The sequence below is a fragment of the Arachis ipaensis genome, chromosome B4 (genome assembly GCF_059453495.1).
Source record: "Arachis ipaensis isolate K30076 ecotype BB chromosome B4, ASM5945349v1, whole genome shotgun sequence".
In the NCBI taxonomy this organism is placed as follows: Eukaryota; Viridiplantae; Streptophyta; class Magnoliopsida; order Fabales; family Fabaceae; genus Arachis; species Arachis ipaensis.
This window is the reverse complement of record NC_142439.1, coordinates 14169066-14194298: the sequence shown is the minus strand read 5'-3', so window position 1 is coordinate 14194298 and position 25233 is coordinate 14169066. Positions and strand designations below refer to the sequence as shown.

The 25233-nt window shown below is 34.8% G+C and overlaps 4 protein-coding genes across 5 annotated transcripts; 2 read left to right on the top strand and 2 right to left on the bottom strand.

Annotated features, from left to right (window-relative positions):
• The first annotated feature begins 399 nt into the window (after positions 1-399).
• On the top strand, positions 400-1316 carry LOC107637586 (uncharacterized). The gene has a single exon (XM_016340985.3). The coding sequence runs from the start codon at positions 400-402 to the stop codon at positions 1036-1038; it is 639 nt and encodes a 212-aa protein (XP_016196471.2). The 3' UTR covers positions 1039-1316.
• A 1764-nt stretch (positions 1317-3080) lies between these two features.
• Positions 3081-6844, bottom strand: LOC107638879 (agenet domain-containing protein). Of its 2 annotated transcripts, none has more exons than XM_021120799.2 (4): positions 6168-6844; positions 5436-5498; positions 4060-4545; positions 3081-3894 (listed from the first exon to the last, which is right to left on the bottom strand). In XM_021120799.2, exons 1-4 carry the CDS (start codon positions 6615-6617, stop codon positions 3328-3330), a joined length of 1566 nt encoding a protein of 521 aa, XP_020976458.1. In that variant the 5' UTR covers positions 6618-6844; the 3' UTR covers positions 3081-3327. The 2 variants fall into 2 exon arrangements, with proteins under 2 accessions (XP_020976458.1, XP_016197767.1); XM_016342281.3 differs by having other exon boundaries at positions 4060-4551; positions 6168-6843.
• Positions 6845-21763: 14919 nt separating this feature from the next.
• LOC148566723 (uncharacterized) lies at positions 21764-23579 on the top strand. The gene is made up of 4 exons (XM_088484402.1): positions 21764-22520; positions 22593-22971; positions 23045-23127; positions 23212-23579. The coding sequence occupies exons 1-4, from the start codon at positions 21764-21766 to the stop codon at positions 23577-23579; spliced, it is 1587 nt and encodes a 528-aa protein (XP_088340528.1).
• A 343-nt stretch (positions 23580-23922) lies between these two features.
• Positions 23923-24980, bottom strand: LOC148566722 (uncharacterized). Its single transcript, XM_088484401.1, has 2 exons — positions 24789-24980; positions 23923-24474 (listed from the first exon to the last, which is right to left on the bottom strand). Exons 1-2 carry the CDS (start codon positions 24978-24980, stop codon positions 23923-23925), a joined length of 744 nt encoding a protein of 247 aa, XP_088340527.1.
• Positions 24981-25233: the final 253 nt, after the last annotated feature.

Genomic DNA, 25233 nt, shown 5'->3' with positions numbered 1-25233 from the left:
TATTTAAAAAAAAAACAATTTAGAGGTAGAATATTTTTCAATTGGAGACTCATGTGCAGTTATTTTTATATAAAATTAATAATTAAAAGTCGTTAGATAAAAATTTAGTTAAACATGTTTTTTTTTTTTGGTCGGTGAATTGGATAACCCCCAATCCTAAGTATACAATATACACCCACACACTCCTCACATACTTACCAATTTTTTTCTTCTCAACTAACAATTTTTATTAGATTTATAATAGCCCATATTTGGTTTGGGTCGAAGGTTAATGGCCTAGTTGGTGACAAAGGGCTTTTTAAGGAAGAAAGATCCTTCTATTCAAAAGAGAAGAAAGATCCTCAAACCCAAAAAGAAAAAGAACTAATAGAAGAAGGATCCAATTAGGCCAACTTGCATATGCTCTATAAACACTTTTTTCTACAAATTCCCAGCTCCTACAAGGTATATACCCTTCCAAGTTCCAAATACTTGCTAGGCAACCCACTTGCACCCTTTTGTTGCCTACTACACACACAATCCATCAAACAACATTCCAATCACAATACAATGTCTCTGTTAACAGAGGAGATTAAGGCCAAGGCAGAGATGTATTATGGCGACCGAGTTTGTCGCCAGAAGTTCTCTCTGTTGTTGGCCGAAATAGGCCTACCGGACGGCCTACTAACCATTCAGGACATCGAGGAGTGCGGCTACGTCAAAGAAGAAGGCTTTGTTTGGCTCAAGCTTGAGGAGAAAAAGGAGCACAAGTTTGACAAACACAACATAGTTGTGTGCTATGACACAATTGTCACTGCACATGTTGAGCCAAACAAGATCAAGAACCTCACTGGCGTGAAGGCCAAGGATTTCTTGCTTTGGTTCACTTTGACTGAGATTCATGTCAAAGGGGAAGAAGGATCACAACAGGGGCCTGTCATCACTTTCAAGTCACTAGTTGGTTTGTCTATGTCTTTTCCTGTTTCATTGTTCATGGCAGGAAATGAAGCAATAGAAGAAGCAAAGCAAGACAAATGGTGGAGAATGTTCAAACTATAAAGTTAGTTACTTTCTTTGTTATTGTGAATTAGAGAGAGTAATAAACAAAAACAAGAATAAAGTAGTAGTAGTAGTATGATTATTATTATCGTAGAATGGATTGTGCATTGGATTATGCTAATGTTAATGTATATTTTTAATGATTTATTGGTAGAAGTATCTCAGAAATTAGTGAACCTCTGTAAAAGATTGAGGTGCACAACAAAAGAATATGCTGAGCAATATTTGTTGGGTTTAGAATATGCTTACAAGTCATTATTTTTTTATATCTGTCTGCTTTCCATTTCTTCACGTAACCTTCTAGAGGGACAAATGTGAAATATGTGCCTTATGTTACTTAGCATAAGAGTTAAAATCAGAAATTAAGGGTCACTGCCAACATTTGTAGTTCTTGGCGACAGACAAGATGCATTTCTTACTTAATACTAGTTCCTTATCCGTTATCTCGTTCTATTAAGCTGCAACTATATATATAATCTAATTTGTGTTAAATTATTTTTATACATTTAAGCCCTAAAACGGTTTTTCAAATTAGTCACATGGGAATGGAGTGAAAGAAGCTTTTCTATTTGACAGAAAGACGGATATTTCTTACTCGTTATCAGACAATCACATATTTACAAACCCCATGTCGGGATATATATTCTACAAAAAAGATGGACAATCAAACTTATTTCTCGATTTAATTGAAGTCCAAAGAAGCATGGCCAGCTCCCACAGTGTGACGGGCGATTAATTTGACCCCATAAGCAGGACCACTATCCCCTAGTAAAAATTATTGTAGAAATTGAATTTCCAAGTCTATTTATCTATCTCTTGACTCAAAAATGGAAACAGGCCAGGCCAGGTCAGACTTTGCTCTTAACAGGCCTGACCTGTCATACAGTTGATTGGCCTGAACCTGGCCTGCAGCCTGTTATAGGCTTTTTATAAAGTACTAGGCTGGCCTGTTATTCAGCCTGGCCTGGCCTGAAGCCTGTTAAAAGGCCTGCTAATTTTTTTTTACAAAAATAAAAATATTATTTAAAAAAATTATTTTTTAATAAAAATAGTTATATGTAATATGTCATATATTTAATATTTGTAAAAAATTTTAAACTTTTAACATATTTAAAATATACAAAAATATTTATAATAAAATATAATAAATTTAAAATATCTCATAATTTTATTAATAATAAATAATTATTTATATATTTAATTATATTTTAACAGACCCAGACAGGCCTATAAGACTAATTAGGCCAATTAGTGAGCCTGGGCCTGGCCTATTAATGTATTAAGGCTTTTAAAAGAGCCTGAGCCTGTACCTATTTTATAACAGGCCAGGCCAAACACAGGCCAGGCTGCAGGCCCCTGACAGGCCGCCTGGCCTTTTTCCACCCCTACTCAAAATGGGAGCAGATTTGAAAAAAGAATAGTATAAGAATATTCATCTAAAATATTTTTCAAGATTTCAATTGTACAAATTACATCTATAAAATTAAAAAAAATACATCATATTAGTCTCTCAACCATTTTCTATCAAATGATTCATCACACCGTTAAAAATTTAAGGTGATACACTTTTGCCAATTCCAAACAGTAAATCAAACAAGTGAGTTTGAAGATTGTAAGCAATAATTGACTAAACAATAATGCAGCGTTGGCTGCTAATTACTAATTAATAATCAAATCATATACTCAATTCATCTGGAAAAAGGAAAACACGTGCCCAATATATACAATCATAATGAATGATGTCATGTTGGGACATATATACAAAAATAATAAAGAGATATATCAAGCATGCAGGACAGGAGTAATCTCAAATGGATCTCACACTAAAAAAAAATGTTGTCATTGCAGTTAGCACTTAACACCAGGGTGGTATAGGTAATACCAAGTAGAAAATTCGTCTCAAAATTTGTTAAAGAATAGCTGCATCAAATACTTCAAAGAACAGAGAATCAAAGCTATATCATGCATCAGAAAAGAATCCAATAAGCATGAATTCTTGAATATAAAGCCAAAAGACATGAGGGAAAGATAAGCAAGAATGGCGCAAGATGAACTATATACATGTGAGAAAAAGCCTTGCAGTTAACATTATGTTATAGCCTAATAAGAGATCCATGATCAACAAAAAGTATCTAAAATAACTAAATAAGGAAACAATTAGAAGTTAGAAAGGACTGCACAATGAACAGACAAAAAGCAAGAATAAGTTAAAGGTGCATTCTTATTTGCCTGCACAATAAGTAAATATAAACACATTGTGATGATTAACGGCCTTGTACCAAAGGAGCATCAAGCATGTACCCATCTTCCATCAATCCATTCTTGGTGAGGCCTTAGATGACAATGTTCAAATTCCAGCTGCTCCTTTGTAGGCCAAAAGTAAACACTATACCTGAAGCAAGCGAAACCGCATACCTGGCCTTTCCACCATCCGTCGTTATACCAAGCGTCAACCCATTCACGCAGCACATAGCGATGGCGATGTTGAATGTCTGGTGGAACTGGCCTGATATCTGAAGCATCTGCTTCCTCTCTCAGTTGTTCGGTTAAGTCGTTAGTTTTCAGGGTGAGATACTCCACCACATACTTGCCGTTCTGTAAAGAGTTAACAATGATGGCAGTGTACCAGGCACCTTGGTAACCTTCTTCATCACTCCTGACTTCTACCTTTGCACCTTTATATAAATGCGATGCAAATTGAATGCTGCTGTTCCTGGACCCTGACATTAGAATTCTTGGCATCTGTTCCGGCTCTGGCTCGAGAGATTTCAGACATTTCAAGATTATTTTATTACCAGTGAGATTCTTGGCTTTTGACATCACATCTCCAAACTTCTTTGTCAGTTCTCTTGACCCCTGATATTTTAAAATCACAATTATGTCAGATAATTTAAACATTCCCCTATAAACAGAACTTACTGGTTACTATATTCCAGAAACTATAATGATGAACAGTTGACACAAGGTTTGTATTTATTAAACATACATGAAATAAAATCTTAAGGTTCTAAGTGTTTTTACCTTAGATGCCATGACCCATTTTCCATCAAACCAGTCTTGGTGAGGTCTTAGCTTGGAACTTTCAAATCTCAAAACATCGTTGTGCATGAAAGAAACAAAACACTCGCTGCTATTTACCACTGCAAGAACCACGCCTTCCCACCAAGCATCATTATACCATGCATCAACCTCTTGAAACTGTTTGAAAGAGCTAACAGAGGGAACTTCAGGTGGACAGGGCCTTATGAATTTTTCATAGACGACTTCTTGCAAGAGCTGATGAGTTCCATCATCTGCTAAGAGGTCCCTATATTCTACAAGAAACATGTCTTTTCCTACTGAGCTAACAATAGTAGCAACGAACCAAGCACCTTTGTAACCTTCATCCTCATCCCTGACTTCCACCATTCTGCCTTTTTTAAACTTTGACTCTTTTAATGGTCTCCTGCTATATTTGATCTTAAATCTTAAATTTCCTGTATTCGTCATCGACACCATCTCAGGTGGCTGCTCCTGCAACTCGAGTTTACGTAAATTAACAAACATGTAATACAACAATTTATGTCGATTTGAATAGATAACAGCGTAGCCAGAAAATAAATATTTCCCTTATGAAACCATTACAGATGAATAGTATCATGGATTCCCTACTAAAGAAACCAACCTCAATGAAGAATAACATAGCAGATGCCAGAAAAGAAATTTACATAACCACTAGCTTACTTTCCTTTTCAAGTTTCAACAAAGGTTCACACGTAATATATATACAATTTTTTCTTGATATTTGAGCTTAAATAATGCTCTTCTGTCGATTCTTGACTCGATAAACAGAGATAATCTTATCCAAGTAATGAGTTTGATTTTTTTTTTTTTTTTGTACTTATAGGTTTATCTTTCGAGTAACCCATAGCTACAACTGAAACAAAGGACAATTCACAAGATCAGATCAGCTTATCATCTCCTTTTGATCTTGTCTGTAATAACCTGGACCGTAATAAACAAACAATTCCGAATGTATTATGCCAGATGCTATGAATTATTCAAAGAGAATTTAATATAATCAAGATAGATGAATCATGCAATGCTAATACACATATTTTCATGAGTATACTTTTTCCTTACAGTGGTAACAAAGCCGAGGGTGCTCATAGCCATGCCCTTTGACTTTATCTCTAGTGAGTTCCAACAACATGACTACAATAAATACTACAGGACAGTATGATACAAGTAATAAATCATAGAGCCAACATTAAGTAGAATTCATTCTCAAGCAGTAAAACCTTGGCACCTAAGATGCATGAGTGAGTAGACATGCATATAGTTGTAACTTGTTAAGAACACAACTGAACTATGCATAACACAGTAAACTTCAGCCACTTCAAACATTGAAAGCTTACCTTATAGGTTTCGTCAGCTTTGAGTTTCTTTGGCTTGCTTGATGTATATTGGATATTGTTATCCTAAAAACAATGGAATTAGAAACTTAGACTGCTGTGGAAGTCAAATTATCTTCCAGTTTAATTACTTCACTTTTATTTTTGTACAAATACATCCCCATATACCAAACCACGATTGGAGAACAAGGGTGTTTAATGACAAGAACTATTTTCAGTGAACAAATATGTATTTCTCCCCCAAACTAAAGAAAGAGAAACCCATGTGGTCCAATTATCAACTTATTTTTTACATGGTGAACAAACTATCTGATTTGTTTAAAGGAAACTCCATCCTTACATGAGTTAGAAATAGCATGCATGTATCCATGCAAGTAACTTGGCGAAGTCAACATTTACATTATAGAATACTGATCAAAGATCATTGGTTTGTCTGACTTAACAAGCTCTTCTAACACCAGAAGGCAATTATTTTATTCAGCAACTTGTACTCATCGTTTCAAACAATATACATACAACCAAATAAATAACAAATTATTATACTATTATTTAATAATATAATAATAATTAACAGGGTTTAAGTTCCAAAAATAGAAGCTTTTTTCCTTGCATTGTATATAAAACAGATAAGAATCTCTGATAAAAGCATAATCAAACACAAACAAAGCTTCAGAATCGACGATCCACTAAAATTAAGAAATAGAATGTGAAATTAGGAAAAAGAGCGATGAGAACCATTTGAGACGGAAGAGGTGGGACCCAGTATCCATGGACCCATTCACGGTGAGGGCGCATCCTGCATTGTTCAATAACCGCACGCTCCGTGTTTACATTCCCCTTCTCATCCCAAAACGACACCGCATACCTGGAGTTCTCGAGGATATCGTCGACAGTAGCGGAGCACCAGGCAGCGCCGCCGTGAGAGTGGCAGTATGCGTCGACGGGATCGCCAACCTTGAACCAGGGGTTGAGGAGGTCGGGAAGCTTGGGCCTGACGCAAGAGAGGGGGAGTGAATAGCGGAGGGGGTTGTTGGGAGGGTGGTCGGAGAAGAGAGTGTGGTACTGGAGGAGGAGGCGGTTATTGTTGGTGGCGCGGAGAACGGATGCAGGGTAGAGACGGTTACGGTTGTCTGGGTTTTTAGGGTGGGTGGCCTCCACTGCCTCGCCCTTCTTGAAATGCAACATTGAAAGAGATGAGTAATGAGTTAGTAAATCACGCTCTGCTAGTCTGCTCTTGTGCCTTTTAGTATTTTTCTTTCTTTTTTTTTTTTTTTATTTAACAAAAATGATGAAGCTATTGAAATTTGAACAAAGATTCGCTGCATGTCCTCATTCGGACTCAGCCATTTCACATGACTATGATGATTTCTAGCATGGACCTTAGTTATCTCATCTGCCACCGAGTTTACTTATTTTTTTAGAGAAAATTTGACCAAAAATATCGGATGTTTGGTAAAATTGTGAAAGAATAGGAAAAGAAAAGATGAAGAATTTTTATTAATTGTTGATTGATTGAATTGAATTGTATTATGAAAGTAAAAGTAAATATATATAGAGCATTCGTCTAAGAAAGATAGAAGCAAATAAAGATAAGATAAGAACAATAAAAGATAAGATAAGATAAAATAATAATAAAGACTAAAATTATAACTGAATTTGTATATTCTGTTGGGATGAATTTGTGGGTCACGACACTTCTTTATTGTTGTCATGAGTTAAGCTGAAAGAGTAGTTTAATACGCCCCGCAAGCTGGTGGATGGAAGATGTCAATAATCCGCAACTTGGATAAGTTCCGATGAAATTGTTGAGGAAGATGCGTCTAATGTGGTGACGCAAAGGAAGATACGTGCAACGGAATTAGAGCTGTCGATGTTAAAAATATAAAGGAGATGCTGTGCTTGAGAGAGAGAGCAAGCAACAATCTTAAAAAAAAAAGAGCGCATAGAACGGTCAGAAAGAGAGCGTGTAGAGTGCCATAAAAAAAAGAGGGCGCGTACCAAATGATAAAAAAATCGAATAAAAGATAAACAAGACAATAATTTAAATTGAAATAGAAAAAAAATGATAGATTGAAATTGAGTACAAAGAGAATCACTCTACTTTCTACTCAATTTCTCGACGCAACAAGAAAGTGACTCCTTTACCTAACATGTCAACGCCATAGTTTGGAAATTGAATCGAAGGAATTCCTCAACCTTCTACCCAATTCCCCGATGCAACAAAAGAGTGACTCCTCAACCTCAATTGTCTACACCATAGCTTCATCACGAAACCAAAAAAGGGGTCGCAATAATAGTGCAGATGGAACTGCTAAAACAGAATGCAGATTAAACTGTTAAAATAGAATGCAGACATGACTAGAAGGCACTGGAACGGTCAGAATAAGGCGCAGATAGGCCATAGTGACTATTTCATGAATGATAGTTGTTTCCTGTTAGACCAAGGATAACCAAGACTGATGTTGGATTTTTGCTTGGATGGATGTAATAGAGATTGGTTGGATTCTGAGCTAAATTGAAAGATTGATTATTCGTTATGGGAGGAGGTTGAAAAAGAAATAAGGTGATTTCTCACCGGAAAGATGATAGCTTATGTATCCTCTTCAAGGAGGATACCAAGGCTCCGATACCAGGATAAAATTGTGAAAGAATAGAAAAAGAAAAGATGAAGAACTTTTATTAATTGTTGATTGATTGAATTGAATTGTATTATAAAAGTAAAACTAAATATATATATAGAGCATTGGTCTAAGAAAGATAAAAGCAAATAAAGATAAGATAAGAACAACTAAAGATAAGATAAGATAAAATAATAATAAAGACTAAAATTATAACTGAATTTGTGTATTCTGTTGGGATGAATTTGTGGGTCACGACACTTCTTTATTGTTGTCATGAGTTAAGGTGGAAGAGTAGGTTAATAGTTTTATTAAAATTTTGTTATGAAATAAATAATTAAGGAAGATATAATAAATATAAAATAAAAAAATATAAATAAAAAATACTAGTATTAATATTCACTACAACTAATATTTTAATATAATAAAAATAATTCACATATATATAATCTTAGTAACCTCAGATTATGGAAGTAGCATGGGTGAATGAGCTAATCATGCCTAGCAAACAATGGAACCTGGAATTAATCAACAATATTTTCTCTTTAGACATGACTAATCGTATTTCGCTAATAAAAATTGAGGAAGGTGATGATCATTTATTTTGGGACAGAACCAAAAGCGAAAAATATGAAGTCAGCTTAGGTTACCAAATTGCCTACCTATTCTATCACTCTCCAATTGATTACTGCCCCGAATTGATGCAGCATAAAAATACATGGTTGGAGCTCTGGAAAATGCCCCTACTCCCAAAAATCAAGTTTTTCCTCTGGCGATGTTTGCACGAGAAGCTCCCGGTTCTGGAGAACCTCCACCGTCGCATCCACACAATATCCCCTCTCTGTAGGCGCTGCAATCTCAGTCCAAAAACTATTAGTCACTGTTTATTCTTCTGCCAAAAATCGAAGGAGGCCTGGGATAGAAGTTCATTACCTGGGTTGGTTTGTGGAGATGGGTCCTTCTCCTTCTGGCGAACGTGGTCGGAAAGTGTAGGCAAGCTCAAGAGGCGGAGAAGCAACAACCGTAACTTTCAGATGCTGGCGATTATGTGTTGGCAAATCTGGAAATCAAGAAACCGGCTCATCTTTGAAAATGATACTGAAGGAATAGAACAAATTCTTACTTCAGCTAGCAACCTTCTTCAAGACATGCAATGCCACATACCTTAATTTTTCTACTGGAGTGTTTCATCTTCTTTTCCGAAGCTTTTGTGTTTTTGCTCGTTAAAGAGCTTTTGGGAGATCCCCAATTCTTGTATTGTTGTCTTAGTAATGGACAATGTCTATTTTATCCAATTGAATAAAATAATTTACCTTTAAAAAAAAGTACTAAGGATTCTCTAAAGTTTGAATTTCACTTTAAAGAGTAAAGTGTAATCTCTTACCATTTATTTTATAGGTGGGACCAAGAATAAATATGAGAGAGAAACTATTCACAGGTAGAAGATCACACTTTACCTTCTAAAGTATAAATTTAAAATTTAGAGGATCCAAAGTTCATAGGTAACATATGAAAGAAAGAGGGAAAAATGTTTTGTATATAGGCAATATAAAAAGAGTGAACTACCAACCCGTTATCCTCTTTCCATTTTTCAAAATGACAACGCAACCCCTCAAGATAAAAACGATCCATTTTGGTCCATGTCCTCTACTTTCGTGACACAACGTGGTCCCTGTGGGTGTTTTTCCGTCAACTCTGACGGAAAATACTGACGTGTCAGGTTCAGAAATAGATAGGGGTCTAATTGTCTCTAAATTCAAATTGGTTAGGGGTTTATTTGTCCTTATTCTCTAAATAATATTCTTTTCAAATTATTTTTTATTTATTATATTAATATTCTTTTTTCAATAAATTATTGAATATATGGTATAATAAATAGAAACTAATTAATAAATTATTCAAATTTAAAAATATCATTTATTATAAAACTAAATATATAATTCTCAAATATAATTTTAAATATATAAATAATAAATACTAAACTACGGTTAATAATTAATAATAATAACTTTATGATAGACTATTAGTCTTATGATATAGATAATTTTCACAATAAAAATAAAACTAATAAACACATTATTTGATATGTAGTAAAATTTTTGTGAGTAATAACAAATTTGGTTTTTTTCTCTCTTTAAACTAAATTAATAATTCTATTTGATATCTTTGCACTAAAATACACTATGAGTAGCTTACTATAACACACACACATATATATATATATATATATATATATATATATATATATATATATATAATATTATATTATGAAGATTATTTATAAACTCAATAAACTCAAAGTATCAATAATATTATTAATATATTAATAATACATATTCTCAAAAAGTACATATTGATAAGGATTTATCAATATAAGAATAATGTGGATTAATTAAAATTTTATGTATACTAAAATTTAATTAAATTTACATATATTTTACTCAAAATACTATTAATAGATTAATAATATTATTGATACTTTGAGTTTGTTGAGTTTATAAATGATCTATATATATATATATATATATATATATATATATATATATATATATATATATATATATATATATATATATATATATCATTTAGTATTAGTAGCCTATTTATAGTATATTTTAGTGCAAAGATATCAAATAGAATTATTAATTTAGTTTAAAGAGATAAAAAAATTAAATTTGTTATCACTAAAAAAATTTTACTATGTATCAAATAATGTGTTTATTAGTTTTTATTTTATTATGAAAATTATCTAGATCATAATACTAATAGTGTATCATAGGATTATTATATATATTAACCGAATTTTAATATTTAATATTTATATATATTTACAAATTATATTTGAGAATTATTTATTTAGTTTCATAATAAATAATTATTTTAATTTAAATAATTTATTAATTAGTTTGTATTTATTATATCATAATTATTTAATAATTTATTGAAAAAAAATATTCATATAATGAATAAAAAATTTTAAAAAGATATTATTTAAAGAATAGAGACAAATAAATTCCTAACAAATTTGAATTTAGAGACAATTAGGCTCTTGTCCATTTTTGAACTTGACACATCAGCATTTTTCATTCAGAGTTAACAGAGAAAAACCACAGGGACCGCGTTGTGTCATGGAAGTAGAGGACAAGGACTAAAGTGGATAGTTTTTATTTAAAGGGATCGCGTTGTCATTCTGAAAAATGGACAGGATCAGGTTGGTAGTTCACTCATATAAAAAGAGAGAGAATTGTTATTGATAGTCTATCATATGTCTCAGACTCAACCTCTATTTATACTCGTACAAAATTTTCCTTTTTCAAACTTAGAAAAGATGGCATTGTCTATATTAAAGTTTTGTACCATCTAAGTAAACTTAATTGGAGGAATGATTGGTGGTCAATGGTCATCCATATTGTAACACTCCCCATTTGATGACTATTAAGGATTATGACTCGTTAAAACCTTACTAAAAAAAAATCTAATGAAAAAAAACTTTAGTGAAGAAAAAAGAGTACAATATCCTTTGTGATGGGATTGCCTCATTAAAAACCTTGTAACAAAAATCCAATGGGAAAAAACATGACCAAAGAAAAAAGAATACAGTCTCCCCCTTTTGTCGACATCATTTAATATCTCGAAATTGGCGCATCCCAATCTGATGTACCAATTTTTCAAAGGAGGATTTTGGGAGTGACTTTGTAAATAAATCTGCCAGATTGTCACTTGAGCGGATCTGTTGGATATCAATTGTTCCTTGATTTTGAAGATCATGAGTGAAAAAGAATTTGGGAGAAATATGCTTTGTTTTATCACCTTTCATGTATCCACCCTTAAGTTGAGCAATGCATGCTGTATTATTTTCAAATAGGATAGTTGGAGCTATCTTATAATCAATCAGTCCACATGATGACAGAATATATTGGATCAAACTCCTGAGCCAAAACACTTGCAACTTGCTTCATGTATCGCTAGTATTTCAGCATGATCAGAGGATGTTGCTGCAATCGTCTGTTTCGTGGACTTCCATGATATAACTGTACCATCATATGTGAATAGGTATTCTGTTTGAGATCTCCCTTTGTGTGGATCAGACAAGTATCCTGCATCTGCATAGCCAACTAGTTGTGACTTGGATCCATATGGATAAAATAATCCCATGTCAATCGTTCCATAAAGATATCGAAATATTTGTTTGATTCCATTCCAATGTCTTTTGGTTGGAGAGGAACTATACCTTGCTAGTAAATTCATAGCAAACGATATACCAGGTCGTGTATTATTAGCAAGATACATTAGCATTCCAATGACACTAAGATATGATACTTCAGGACCAAGGATATCTTCATTTTCTTTTTTAGGACGGAATTGATCATTTTCCACATCCAAAGACCTTACGATCATTGGGGTACTTAATGGATGTGACTTATTCATATAAAATCTCTTCAAAATCTTTTTTGTGTATGTTGTTTGATGAATAAAGATCCCGTTTTTTGTATGCTCGATCTGCAGGCCGAGACAAAATTTAGTCTTTTCAAGATCTTTCATCTCGAACTCTTCTTTTAGAATTTTTATAATTGTTGGAATCTCTTCAAGAGTTCCAATGATATTTAAATCATCAACATACACAGCAATTATAATGAATCCAGATGCAGATTTCTTTATAAAAACATATGGGCAAATATCATCATTCTTAAATCTGTTTTTGGCCAGATACTCAGTAAGACGATTATACCACATTCATCCAGATTGCTTTAGACCATATAAAGATCTTTGCAATTTGACTGAGTATAATCCTTGCGAATATTCATTGGATGGTTTAGATATCTTTAGTCCTTCAGGAACTTTCATATAGATATCACGATCTAATAATCTGTATAAGTAGGTGGTTACCACATCCATTAAATGCATATGTAGTTTATGGTATGCGGATAAACTGACCAAATAATGCAATATTATTGCATCCACTATAGGGTAATATGTTTTTTCATAATCTATACCGGACCTTTGTGAAAAATCTTGTGCCACAAGTCGAGCTTTGTAGCGTACAACTTCATTTTTCTCATTTCATTTTCTCACAAATTCCCATCTGTATCCAACAGGATTTACATCTTCTGTTGTACGAACTACAGGTCCAAAGACTTCACATTTTGCAAGTGACTCTAACTCAACCTTCATAGCTTCCTCCCATTTCGGCCAATCATTTCTTTGTCGACATTCTTCGACTGTTCTTGGCTCAAGATCCTTATTTTCATGCATGATATTTAATGCCACATTATATGCAAATATTTCATTAATAATTGTCTTATTTCGGTCCCATTTTTCTCCTGTAAAGACATAATTTATCGAGATATCGTCATTTTCACAATTTTTAGGTACCTGAACATCTTATGGCGTCAAAACTATATCAGAATTTTGGACAACTGCAGGTGTCTTTACTATGTCTTTTTCAACAGGAATAGTATTTACCTCTTTTTTTTTCGAGGATTTTTGTCTTTGGAACCTAGAGGCCTACCATGCTTCTGACGTGAATATATTTTGGTGGTTATTTGTCCGACTAGGACATCAACTCGAATTGGAGCATTTTCAGCTGGTATATAAGATTTAGTTTTCCTTTTCGTTTTAGAAAATGCATTGGGCAATACATTTGCTATTCTTTGCAAATGTATAATCTTTTGAACTTCTAGTTCACATTTTTCTGATCGAGGATCTAAATGCATTAAAGATGATACATTCCAATTAAGTACCTTTTTAGGAAGCTTATTCTCTCCCTCTAATGTTGGAAATTTTGATTCATCAAAATGATAATATGCAAATCGGGCTTTAAATACATCTCCAGTTTGTATCTCAAGATACCTCACTATAGAGGGAGAATCATATCCAGTATATATTCCCAATTTTCTTTGGGGTCCTATTTGGTGCGATTAGGTGGTGCAATGGGAACATATATCGCACACCCGAATATTTTTAAATGAAAAATATTTGACTGCTGGCCAAAAGCTAATTGCATATGAGAGAATTGATGGTAACTTGTTGACCTCAAACGAATAAGTGCTGCAACATGTAAAATAGCATGCTCCCAAGCTGAGGTTGGGAGATTTCTTCTCATAAGTAAGGGTCTAGCAATTAATTAGAGGCACTTAATAAGTGATTCTACTAACTCATTTTGTGTGTGAACATGAACTACTGGATGTTCAATGCTTATTCCATTAGCAATACAATAAGCATCAAAGGCTTGGGAAGTAAATTCACCAGCATTATCAAGACGAATTGCTTTGATTGAATTTTCTGGAAACTATGCTTTTAATCGAATAATTTGAGCAAGTAATCTCGCAAATGCCAGGTTGCGAGAAGACAACAAGCACACTTGTGACCATCTTAAAGATGCATCTATTTGGACCACAAAATATCTAAAAGATCCACATGGTGGATGAATGGGTTCACATATATCGCCTTAAATTCTTTCTAGGAATTCAGGGGACTCAAATCTAATTTTTACTGGTGATGGTCTTAAAATTAGCTTTCCTTGATAACATGCAGCACAACAAAATTCACTAGACTTAAGAATCTTTTGGTTCTTTAGTGAATATCCATCGGAGTTTTCAATAATTCTCCGCATCATGGTTGTTCCCGAATGACCCAATCGATCATGCCAAGTTATGAATTCATTTGGCCTGGTAAACTTCGGGTTTACAATGGCATGTGATTCAATTGCACTAATTTTAGTATAATATAACCCAAATGAAAGTGAGAGCAACTTTTTTAATACAACCTTTTTATTTGAATAATGAGTTGTGATATACAAGTACTCATGATTTTTCTCATTCATTGTTTCAATATAATATCCATTTCAGCGATTATCTTTAAAACTTAATAAGTTCCTTAGAGACTTAGTAGATAATAGTGCATTATTTATTATAAATTTGTTCCTCCGGGAAACAAAATTATAGCTCTTTCGGAGCCTTCTATCACATTGCCTGAGGCAATAATAGTATTAACATATTCTTCTTTTGGCACAAGATGAGTAAAATATATATTACTTTTGAAAATAATGTGCGAACTTGCACGGTCCACAAGGCAAACATCTTCACTATATCCTTGCTATTTTCTTCAAAGGCAAATAATAATAAAATGAGTAGAAATATTTGTGTGGTAAAATTATTTTCTTGATTGAAAATATTTTTCTAAGAAGTATAGTATATACTAAAAATTTTTGTATCATTATCTTAGCACATTCAGTAATTTTGAAATTCATAAATATTTTATTAAATATTATTTATATACATCGTACTTGAAATTCAAATAAAACTTAACAAGAAGTTTCTTACATTATTTATTTACACGAATACTTAACAAACCCATATATTAAACTGTTCCATCATTGATCAAATAACCAATATTTTCTTCAGGATCCTCAAAGAAATCAGATACTTTATAACGAATGGTGTAATTTTCAACATCATTTGAAACAAAATTCGTTTCCTTTTCTTTGTCATCTTTTTTCAAAAATGCTTGATAAAGATCGACTAGGTGCCTTGAGGTACGACAGGTACGCGACCAATGGCTCTTTCTACCACAACGGAAACATTTATCTTCTGTTGATTTATTTTACCCATTGTTTCTTTCTTTATCCCACTTCTGGTGAGATCCTTTCTTGTGAACATAATTTTTATTCCTTTCATAATTTTTCTTGTTACCAAAACCTTGCCATTTACCTCTTTTTGCCGCATTTGCTTTAGGAAATGGGGCGGCGCCAGCTGGGCGCGCTTCATGATTTTTTTAAAGCAACTCATTATTGCATTCAGCAACAAGAAGGCAAGAAATTAATTCATAATATTTTTTAAATCCTTTTTCTCGATACTGCTGCTGCAGGAGCACATTCGAGGCATGGAAGGTCGAAAAAGTTTTCTCTAACATATCATTATCAGTTATCTTTTTTCCACATAATTTCATTCATGAGGTGATTCAAAATATTGCTGAATTATATTCATTTATGGATTTAAAATCCTGTAGACGCAAGTGCGTTCATTCATATCGGGCTTGAGGAAGTATCATTGTCTTTTGATGATTATACCTTTCTTCAAGGTCTTTCCACAGATCTGCAGGAACTTTTAATGTGAGATATTCATTTTTCAATCCTTCGTCAAGATGACAACGAAAGAAGATCATAGCTTTGGCTTTATCCTTCTGGGATGCATTATTCTCAGCCTTAATGGTATCTCCAAGATCCATTGAATCAAGATGGATTTTATCATCTAGTATCCATGATAAATAGTTATTTCCAAATATATCAAGAACATTAAATTCAAGATGAGAGAGCTTCAACATAATAAAAATTTGTTACTTGAGTCTTCCTAAAATTTGATCAAAGTCTTGTGCTGATAATGTGTTGTGAAATAAATAATTAAGGAAGATATAATAAATATAAAATAAAAAAATATAAATAGGAACTGCTAGTATTAATATTCACCACAATTAACATTTCAATATAATAGAAATAATTCATATATATATTAGTAACGTATGAAAGAGAAAGGGAAAAATGTTTTGTATATAGGCAAGAGAGAGAGAGAGAGAGAGAGAGAGAGAGAGAGAGAGAGAGAGAGAGAGAGAGAGAGAGAGAGAGAGAGAGAGAGAGAGTTGTTATTGATGGTCTATCCTATGTCTCAGACTCAACCTCTATTTATACTCGTACAAAATTTTCTTTTTTCAAACTTAGGAAAGATGGCATCGTCTATATTAAAGTTTTGTACCATCCAAATAAACTTAATTGGAAGAATGGTTGGTAGTCATCCATATTAATAAATTTATTATTTTTCTTCATGTGCTTTATTCCATCCCAAGTTTCCACTGCCATAGGACCCACCAAATCCCAAATGAAGGTTTTATGAATGGAAAATTATATGGTAAAGATGAAGTTAGTATAAAGCATAATTATCAAATTTGGATCGGACCGGTTGGTTCGGCCAAAAATCTGATGAATCGGACCAAACGAACTAGTCAAATTCGGAAAATTCAGTTAAAACCGGCTTAAACTATAGACTGAATCGGACCGATCAGCCTGTAAGATGACGTAAGCAGCACATACCAATTTCAAAAAATTGGCATCGTTGCTGGAGCATAAAGGACCTTGTAACCACCAGGTTAAGATGCTCTTTAATATTATAGATGCCTTTTTATAAATATATTATAACTTATTAGACATATCCTAATTAATAACTTTATCTTATTAACTCTTTTAGTCATGTAAAATTTAAAATCTCCTTACACTTTTGTCTTTTTATTCTAATTTATAATTTTTATATTTAATTTAATTGAATTTTTTATTTTATATTTACTCACTTAAATTAATTATTTTTTAATTTTACATAGTTATTAAAAAAATTAAATATTTTTAAATATTTCTAAATTGAAAAGATAAACAAAAATATTTTTATTAGTCATACTATATTTTTGTTATTGATAATTATATAATATTTATTAATATTAACTCTTTTTTAACATATATTTGATTAATATAATTAATTAATAAATTATTGAAATATTAAAATAACTTAATTTTGTATAAAAACAAAATGATTATAAAAAAATTAAATTTTATATAATTATTTAATTATAACCGAGTCAACCAGTTCAACTTGTGACCTATTGATTGAACTAATAATCCAATAGTCTAACCGGGTTAATTAACGGTTTGGTTCTGATAACTATAGTATAGAGAGAGGTTGAGGCAATGAAGAACTGACACCTAGGCTGTGAAACTGCTGTTGGTGTTAGATGAAGCAGACGGAAGGCAGTAACTTGTGGGCAGTGGGCGGCTGATTCGTTATGAGTCGTGAGGCGCTCCTTATTGGCTTAAAAGGATGGATCATGGGCCTATATTTTGTATGGGTCACCAGTTTTATTGGTCGAGTGGTCAGCTCACTCGTCCGCTTAAGCAAGTGTCGGGGGTTCGAATTTCACCTTGTGCATACAACAACCCATTGGCCAATGGCAGACCTTTAAATGGAGCTTAGATTCGCGACAGATTAGTCCTTGACATATCGGGTTGGGGGATACCGTGGGCAACAAAAAAAAAAGATGGGTAGCATCCTTTTTTTATTTGTTCTCTAAAAATGGGTTTATGGATAAATCCTTAAATTAAGTATAAGTAAAAATTAATACATTGTTATACCTAAAAGAAAACAACACATTGTTGTTGTGTGTGATAAAATGAAGATAAAAATTAAAAAATTAGTTATGGATAAATGTTATTAGTTTTATTTATGTTTTAAATAGTATTTAATTTGAAGTAAATATGAAAAATTATAAACTAAAATCTTTTTTTAACTATGAATAATTCTCATAGGTAAAAAAAATTATTTTTTTAGATTTCACATTTACAAAATTAAGTTTTCTTTTCATTATTTTTAAAAATTTATTAATTTTTATTTTTATTACATCCCATATTAGACAGTATTTTCCTTTTTCTATTATCATTTGTTAATACACAAGTTTTACTACAACTAGAAATTAACATCTTATCTATTACTCGATTACCACATAAGTTTTTTTGTATGTTTTAATTTTTTTAAATTTTTAAATTATTTTTAATTATTTCTATTCATTTAAGAGTCTCCACTAACATTACCTTCTAATTAATATAATAATGAATTTGATCAACAACCTCTATGCTGACGTGAAATTGGACTCTGAGATATAGCTCGTCCACACCGAAAAGGGGTTCTTGCGATGCCCCTCTCCTATATGTTGTGCTATGAATTTCTCGTTAGTCCGACAAACCTGCAAAAGGGACTCCAACACTCAAGTCAGTATCAAACCTCAGAATGCTTAATCTCTAAAGTCAGAGTGTTTTCTTTTTCTTATGAGTATTGTTATATGCATGGTTCTGAAAACCGAACCGGACCGATCGGTTCAATTGGAATAACCGGAAACTGGTCACCTATCCGGTCCGGTAAGGTCAGAAACCACTTGGCAAAAAACAGATAAAAAACCGGTCGAACCGGCAGTTAACCGATGAACCGAAAAAATCGTCCGGTTTTTAGCGATTTTTGGTTTGAAAGTAAAAGTGCTAAACGGCGTCGTTTAAAAAAAAAAAAAAAGAAGAAAGGCTAAATGCCTAACGAAGGCTCCCTCTCCCTTCACTTTCACAATTCACACAACCTAAACCCTATCAGAGAACTCAGAGAAGAGCAACCCCCACCAACAGCTGCTTCTCACCCTCTTCTCTTCATTGTGGAACATCGCCGTCACTCGCGCCGCCCACTTTACCGTCGCACGTCGCTCATCTTGTCGTCTCGCCTCTTCAGTCTCCGGCCTCTGCTCATCTTGTCGACTCACCTCTACGGTAAGCACTCCTCGGCTCCTCCTCTCCTTGTTGACGCAACCAGCTTTGATCACCCCACCCACATTCCTCTGTCTCCGGTTCGTTTACTTCGTCTCTGTCGCTGGCTTGCCGCCCAAATCGCCTCTCTGCTCGCCTCTCCGTTCTCCGCAGCGAGTGTCGCTGCATGCTTCTTCAATGTCGTCGGCGGTAAACTCTTCGACTCTAACCTGGTCGTTCTTCCCTGATTTGAGTTTCTAATTACTAGCACGCAGTAGCCAGCAAGTTTGCAGCTCCCCCGATCTGAGATCCAGCGTTATCACAGTGGCCAGATCTGAGATCTACCTCTCCTTTCTATTCACCCACTACTCCATCGATCTGAGATCTGTTTATTTTTTCTTAATGCAGAGTTCAATTTTTGAATTCCTACTATTGTCAGTATGAGAAATCTTTTCTTTCTTGCTGTTGTGGAAATTGGAATCCCTTGGATTTGGAGTTGAGCTAGCATGAGTTTTTGTGGAATCTTGATCTGGAAGAAGCGTTAGAAGCATGCGTTTTTGTAATTTCAGAGCAATTCTCATTGTATATGAGTGTTTGTGGTGGTTCTTGAAGTCTGCAGTGTTGAATCTTAGATTTGGTTGCTTTTGGAGGAAATGTTAGAGGTCAAGGGCATCCCTACGTAAGCTTGGAAAGAAGAAGAACATTTTTTTTTTTTGCATTTTGTGTCTTAAGACTTGTTCTGATGATGTTCTGTATCAACATTTGAGAGACAACTTGTATGTGCTGAGACCTCTATTGCTAAGATCACTGCTCTGAAATCAAATTTCTGGCCTTTTAATTAAACTGGTTCAACTACGGTTCGATTCCGATTAACTATTGAATTGTTGAACTAGTTACTTGACCGGTTTAATGACTGGTTCGGTTTTCGTAACCTTGGTTATATGTGATGCCCCTCTATAGCTCGCATGGGTCTCTATTTATTGTCATCTTACGGTAACCTACCTATCTGCGTAGTCTAAGATTTATGCTGTTACTATAGATGTGTAAATAGCCTTTTGCTTAAAACCGGTTTTATCTCGAAATTTGAATAAGTAGTTTTGAAGTATAACGTCATGCATTCGAGATATTTTGGATATGGATCAACCTCCATTGACATTATCCTTTAATTAATAAATTTAAGAGACTAAAATGCTCCAAACTTTAACTTAAAATGGTATTTTAATTTTTTAATATTTATGCTAAAAAGTTATTATTGTCGAAATATTAAAATGGGCATTTAGTTCTTTTGCAATATTAATCAAAATAAATATTTTAGTCTTTCAATAGATAATTAAAAAGAAATTTTAGTATAAATAACATGTGTAACACCCTACCACACAGAGTCTTATGCTTAAGTCATAAAGTTGAGATGGCAAGGTATTACGACCTCTAAAAGTAAAAAAAAAAGAAATATAATAATAATAATAATAATAATAATAATAATAATAATAATAATAATAATTGTTCCGTCCTTATGTTGCCGAGGTATAACGACTCCTTAGTCTTGCAGATATGCTCGGGTGGGAGAGGTATACGTCGGCTGAGTTGGAACACCGCGGCGGGAGAACCTGCAAAAAGCACTCCGATGCTCAAGTAAGAATATGAGTTATGAATAAATAAGAGAAATAAATCAGAGTGAGTTCTGTGACCTGTCTATTCCGAGGTTAGGTATGTGTTTATATAGGCGTTCCTTGTGTGTTCGGTTATAGTAAATCTCGGGATTCTCCGTGTGTTCCGAGGTTATCCCAAGTGTTTCGGTTTTATCATGTTTGTTACATTCCGAGCTTACTCGCAATTCACCCGGATTAGGAGGGTTTGTTGGTTTTTGATTATGCTTTCTTGTTCCGTGGTGTTTTGCTTGGCCGAGATATTCGTTTGCTGAGTTGGCCGAGCTTATTTGCTTTACGTATCATAGACCCCAAGCTTGCTTTGTTGTAAGAAAACAAAGGCGAGCTTTTTGAAAAAAATTTTGTTTGGATACCTCGGACAAGAAAGTGCTTCTAATATGCTCTTCCGCTCCCCCAAGCTTGCCTTGGTTTTCTTGGAAATGAAATTAATTTATTTAGCGCTTTGGTTCCCGCGCTGGAAAAATGATTGACGTGATGTTATGGCTCTTTTTCGGGGTTATTTGGACCGTTAGATTGTTAGTGTAATAAATGGATGGGAACGGTTACCAAAGGATAAAAAACCGTTCCTCTCACTTGCCTTTTTCTTGGTTTGTCATAAAGTGAGCCCCTCCATTTTTTAACTTTTGTTGCTTTGCTCTGGGTTCAGAGATAATGAGTGAAAAAGGTAGAATTTGAAGCTTTTCTGGTCTCATCCTTTGCTTTTCTGTTTCTGTTTGTTGTCGTATAGTGATGGATAAGGGTAAAGTTGTAGTTTTAGATAGTGATCCCTGTAGCTGGGTTAGTGATCAAGTAAAATGTTGTGCTTCATGTTTTCAAGATTCTGAATCTGTTAGGGTGTTGGGGTCAGATGTGTGGGTCCGAGAGGGTTCTGGGGTTAGGATAGAGGTTTTGCCTTGTTCTGAGAGTGACTGTGTGTGTGAAAAGATTGATGGTTGGGCTTATTTTTACCTTTACACCTGTTTATTGACCGAGTTGGGTGTTCGTCTTCCTTTTTCGGAATTCCAATGTGGAGTCTTGTTCTGGTTGAATTGTGCCCCCTCCCAGCTGCATCCCAATTCCTGGGGCTTCGTCCGGGCTTTTGAGGTTTTAATGGATGTGCTAGAGCGTCCTCCATCCCTTAGGGTTTTCTTTTCTTTATTTCAAGCAAAAGGTGTCAGGCGGGGTTTGTGGGTGAATCTTAGTAGCTACCCTCGGCGTTCTGTTTTTTCCCTGTATAAGTCTTCGTATAAGGATTTTAAGACAATGTTTGTGAAGATTAGGACTGTGGAAGAGGATTTTCCTTTTTACTTAAACCAATTCTTAGAGGAGAGGTTTCCTGTGTCGTGGTCTCCGGAGCCTGTTCAAGTGCTTGATGTTGATGATAGAGTATATGAGGATGATGTTTTGCTGGAGTTTTTGTTAGAGATGTTGGGGAGTTGTGGGCTTTTGTCAGTAGCTGAACTCTTAAAGTGGGATTCGGATAAGGAAGCAGTTGTGGACTATTTAGGTAATTTAACTTTGGTGAGGGTTTTGGGTGTTTTGAATGTTTGTTTTTGACATTTGTTGCTTTGTTTTGTAGCTGAGAAAGCTCCCACCATTACTACCGCGGGATTGAAGTCCTTTTTCAGCCAAAGAAAAAAGGTGGAGAAGGAGGGTTCGAGTAATGTGCGAAAGGATGCTCCTATTAACCCCTCCGAGGCAAATCTTCGGCCGAAACGGAAACGGGTCAGAAAAGAGGCTGAAAAGGCTGAAAGCAAAGAGGGGGATTCTCCCATCTTGCCACTTGTTGAGGCTGCGTATGAGTCCCAGAAGCGACTTCACGCTTACCGTGAGGATGACAATATGAGATCTTTGTGGTCTAGATTCTTCCCTTTCGCCACCCTTGCTGACGAATTATGCCGCTTTCCTGAGGATTCGAAGATGATCGAGGAGGTTGGGCGGGCGGGAATGGGTCGCTTCCTTCAGTTATCGTTGTCGACGTTAATGTTATTTCTCCTTTTTTTTTTGTTGTGTAACTTTTATTGGTTTTTGCTTGCAGGTCGTGGGTGCTAGGATAGTGGCTGTCGGAAGGGTGCAAGAACTTGCTGTTGAATCTGAGGAAAAAGAGTCTTTGAACACTGCTGAGCTCTCTTTATCTCTTCAAGAGAAGGAGAAAATAATTAGAGAGTTGTCCTCCTTTCTTCAAGAGAAAGAGAAGGCGATTAGTGAAATGTCCTCCTCTCTCCAAGAGAAAGAGAAAACGATTGGTGAGCTATCCTCGTCTTTGAAGAAGAAGGCTTCTGAATTGGATGAGGGGAAAAAGTTTTATGCTTCGGTTTCTGAAGAGGCTGGTAGCTTAAGGTCCGAGAATGGTCGGCTTGCTGCTTGTGTCAAAGAATTGGAGGGTGAGGTGTATGAGGGTTTTGCTCAGGGTTTCGATCGGGCTGCTGCACAAGTTCGTGTTTTGTTTCCTGATGTTGATGTGGGGAAGTTGGATGCCACTAAGATCATTGTGAATGGCGAGTTAGTTGATGATGAAGCTGATAAGGAGAGTGAGAGTTCCAGCATTGGGGATAGAATAGTATGATGACTCTGTTATGTTTATGTTGTTTTGAAATATTGTTAGACTTCTTGGTTGTTTTATTTTGTCGTTACTGTTTGTTGGGATTTGCCGAGTATGAAGCTCGGTTTGGTTTGTTTTGATATGCGCATATATATGATTATTTTTGAAATGTTTATTGAGTATATTGTTCAGCTGCCCTCAGGCTTTGTAAATATTTCCAGATTTTCTCAAGAATGCGTAGTATAGATAAGTATTTGAAAAGGTTGTTTATGGCGTCCGGCCTCGTTAAAACCCTTTTGAGTAAAACCCTTTTTTGGGATAAAAACCTCAAATGGGAAAAAGAGTACCTTCATCCGCTTTGTGTACATTATGATTGATATTTCCTCAAGGAGGATACATTCCAATTTCCTAATACTGGCTCTCCTAACAAGGTTTCTAGTTGATATGCCCCTTTGCCGAGGACTTTGCAAATTCGGAATGGTCCTTCCCAATTTGCAGCTAAGTTCCCATGGGCTTTGGGCTTTCTTGCTTCCTCTGTTTTTCTGAGTATGAGCTCTCCAGTCTCGAATGTTCTGGGGATTATCCTTTTGTTGTGCCGCTTTTGTAGGAATTGTTTCATTGCTAGTTGTTTTATCGTTGCTATTTCCCGTTCTTCATCCATAAGGTCTAGATCAGCTGCTCTTTCTTCCTTGTTTCTGTTCGGATCATATAGCTCGGCTCGGAGTGTTGGTACTCCGATTTCGACGGGTATGAGGGCTTCTGCCCCATATACCAATTTAAATGGGGTTTCTCCCGTTGATGATTGGACTGTTGTGTTGTAGCCCCATAGGACTTCTGGGATAAGGTCGGCCCATTCTCCCTTAGCATTGTCCAATTTTTTCTTCAAAGACTGCAAAATGACTCGGTTAGTTGCTTCCACCTGGCCATTTGTTTGTGGGTGCTCTACTGAGCTAAAGTGATGTTTTATATTGAAGTTTTGTAAAAATAAGGCGAGGTGTTGATCTGTAAACTGTCTTCCGTTGTCCGAGATTATTTCTCTAGGTAGACCGTAGCGGCAGATGATATTTTTCCAAAGGAAAGATCTCACCTTTTCTGCCGTGATTCGTGCCAATGGTTGTGCTTCGATCCATTTCGAGAAGTAATCTATTGATACCAAAAGGAATTTTACCTGTCCTGGCGCTTTCGGGAAGGGGCCGAGGATATCCAACCCCATCTATCGAAAGGCCAACTTACCTCCAGAGTGTGTAGCTTTTCTGCTGGTGTTGTGGATATTGTGGAGTGCTTTTGGCAATTGTCACATTTTTGTACTTTGGCTATACAGTCTCGTTTTATTGTTGGCCAATAATACCCTGCTCTTAGTATCTTTGTGCATAATGCTCGGCCTCCAATGTGATTTCCACAGATGCCTTCGTGCGTCTCCGCCATTACTGTTTCAGATTCGCTTTTGTTGAGGCATTTTAGGAGAGGTTGTGAAAGTCCTCTCCTGTACAGGTTTTCTCCGAGGATTGTGTAATAGCTGGCTCTTCTTCGAAAGAGTTTTTTATTTTGCTCGTCTGTCGGGATGACTCCTGTGGTGATGTATTTGATAAATGGTGTTCTCCAATCCTTTTCCTGTGTAATGCTCAATATGCTGTGAGTTTCAAAGCTCGGTTTTTCAAGCGTTAGTTGTGAAAGTGTT

Bases quoted from the DNA above. Each gene is read 5' to 3' on its own strand.
- LOC107638879 (XM_016342281.3), bottom strand. From the start codon at position 6,617: ATGTTGCATTTCAAGAAGGGCGAGGCAGTGGAGGCCACCCACCCTAAA. The intron at 5,499-6,167 runs GTTCTCATCGCT...CATTGTTTTTAG, and splicing joins CACCTCTTCCGTCTCAAATG to GATAACAATATCCAATATAC. The intron at 4,552-5,435 runs GTAAGCTTTCAA...CTCGAGTTGCAG, and splicing joins AAGCTGACGAAACCTATAAG to GAGCAGCCACCTGAGATGGT.
- LOC107637586 (XM_016340985.3), top strand. From the start codon at position 400: ATGCTCTATAAACACTTTTTTCTACAAATTCCCAGCTCCTACAAGGTA.
- LOC148566722 (XM_088484401.1), bottom strand. From the start codon at position 24,980: ATGGCGGAGACGCACGAAGGCATCTGTGGAAATCACATTGGAGGCCGA. The intron at 24,475-24,788 runs GTAAGTTGGCCT...ACAAATGGCCAG, and splicing joins AAAAGCTACACACTCTGGAG to GTGGAAGCAACTAACCGAGT.
- LOC148566723 (XM_088484402.1), top strand. From the start codon at position 21,764: ATGGATAAGGGTAAAGTTGTAGTTTTAGATAGTGATCCCTGTAGCTGG. The intron at 22,972-23,044 runs CCTTCAGTTATC...TATTGGTTTTTG, and splicing joins CGGGCGGGAATGGGTCGCTT to CTTGCAGGTCGTGGGTGCTA. The intron at 23,128-23,211 runs ACACTGCTGAGC...AGAAAGAGAAGG, and splicing joins TGAGGAAAAAGAGTCTTTGA to CGATTAGTGAAATGTCCTCC.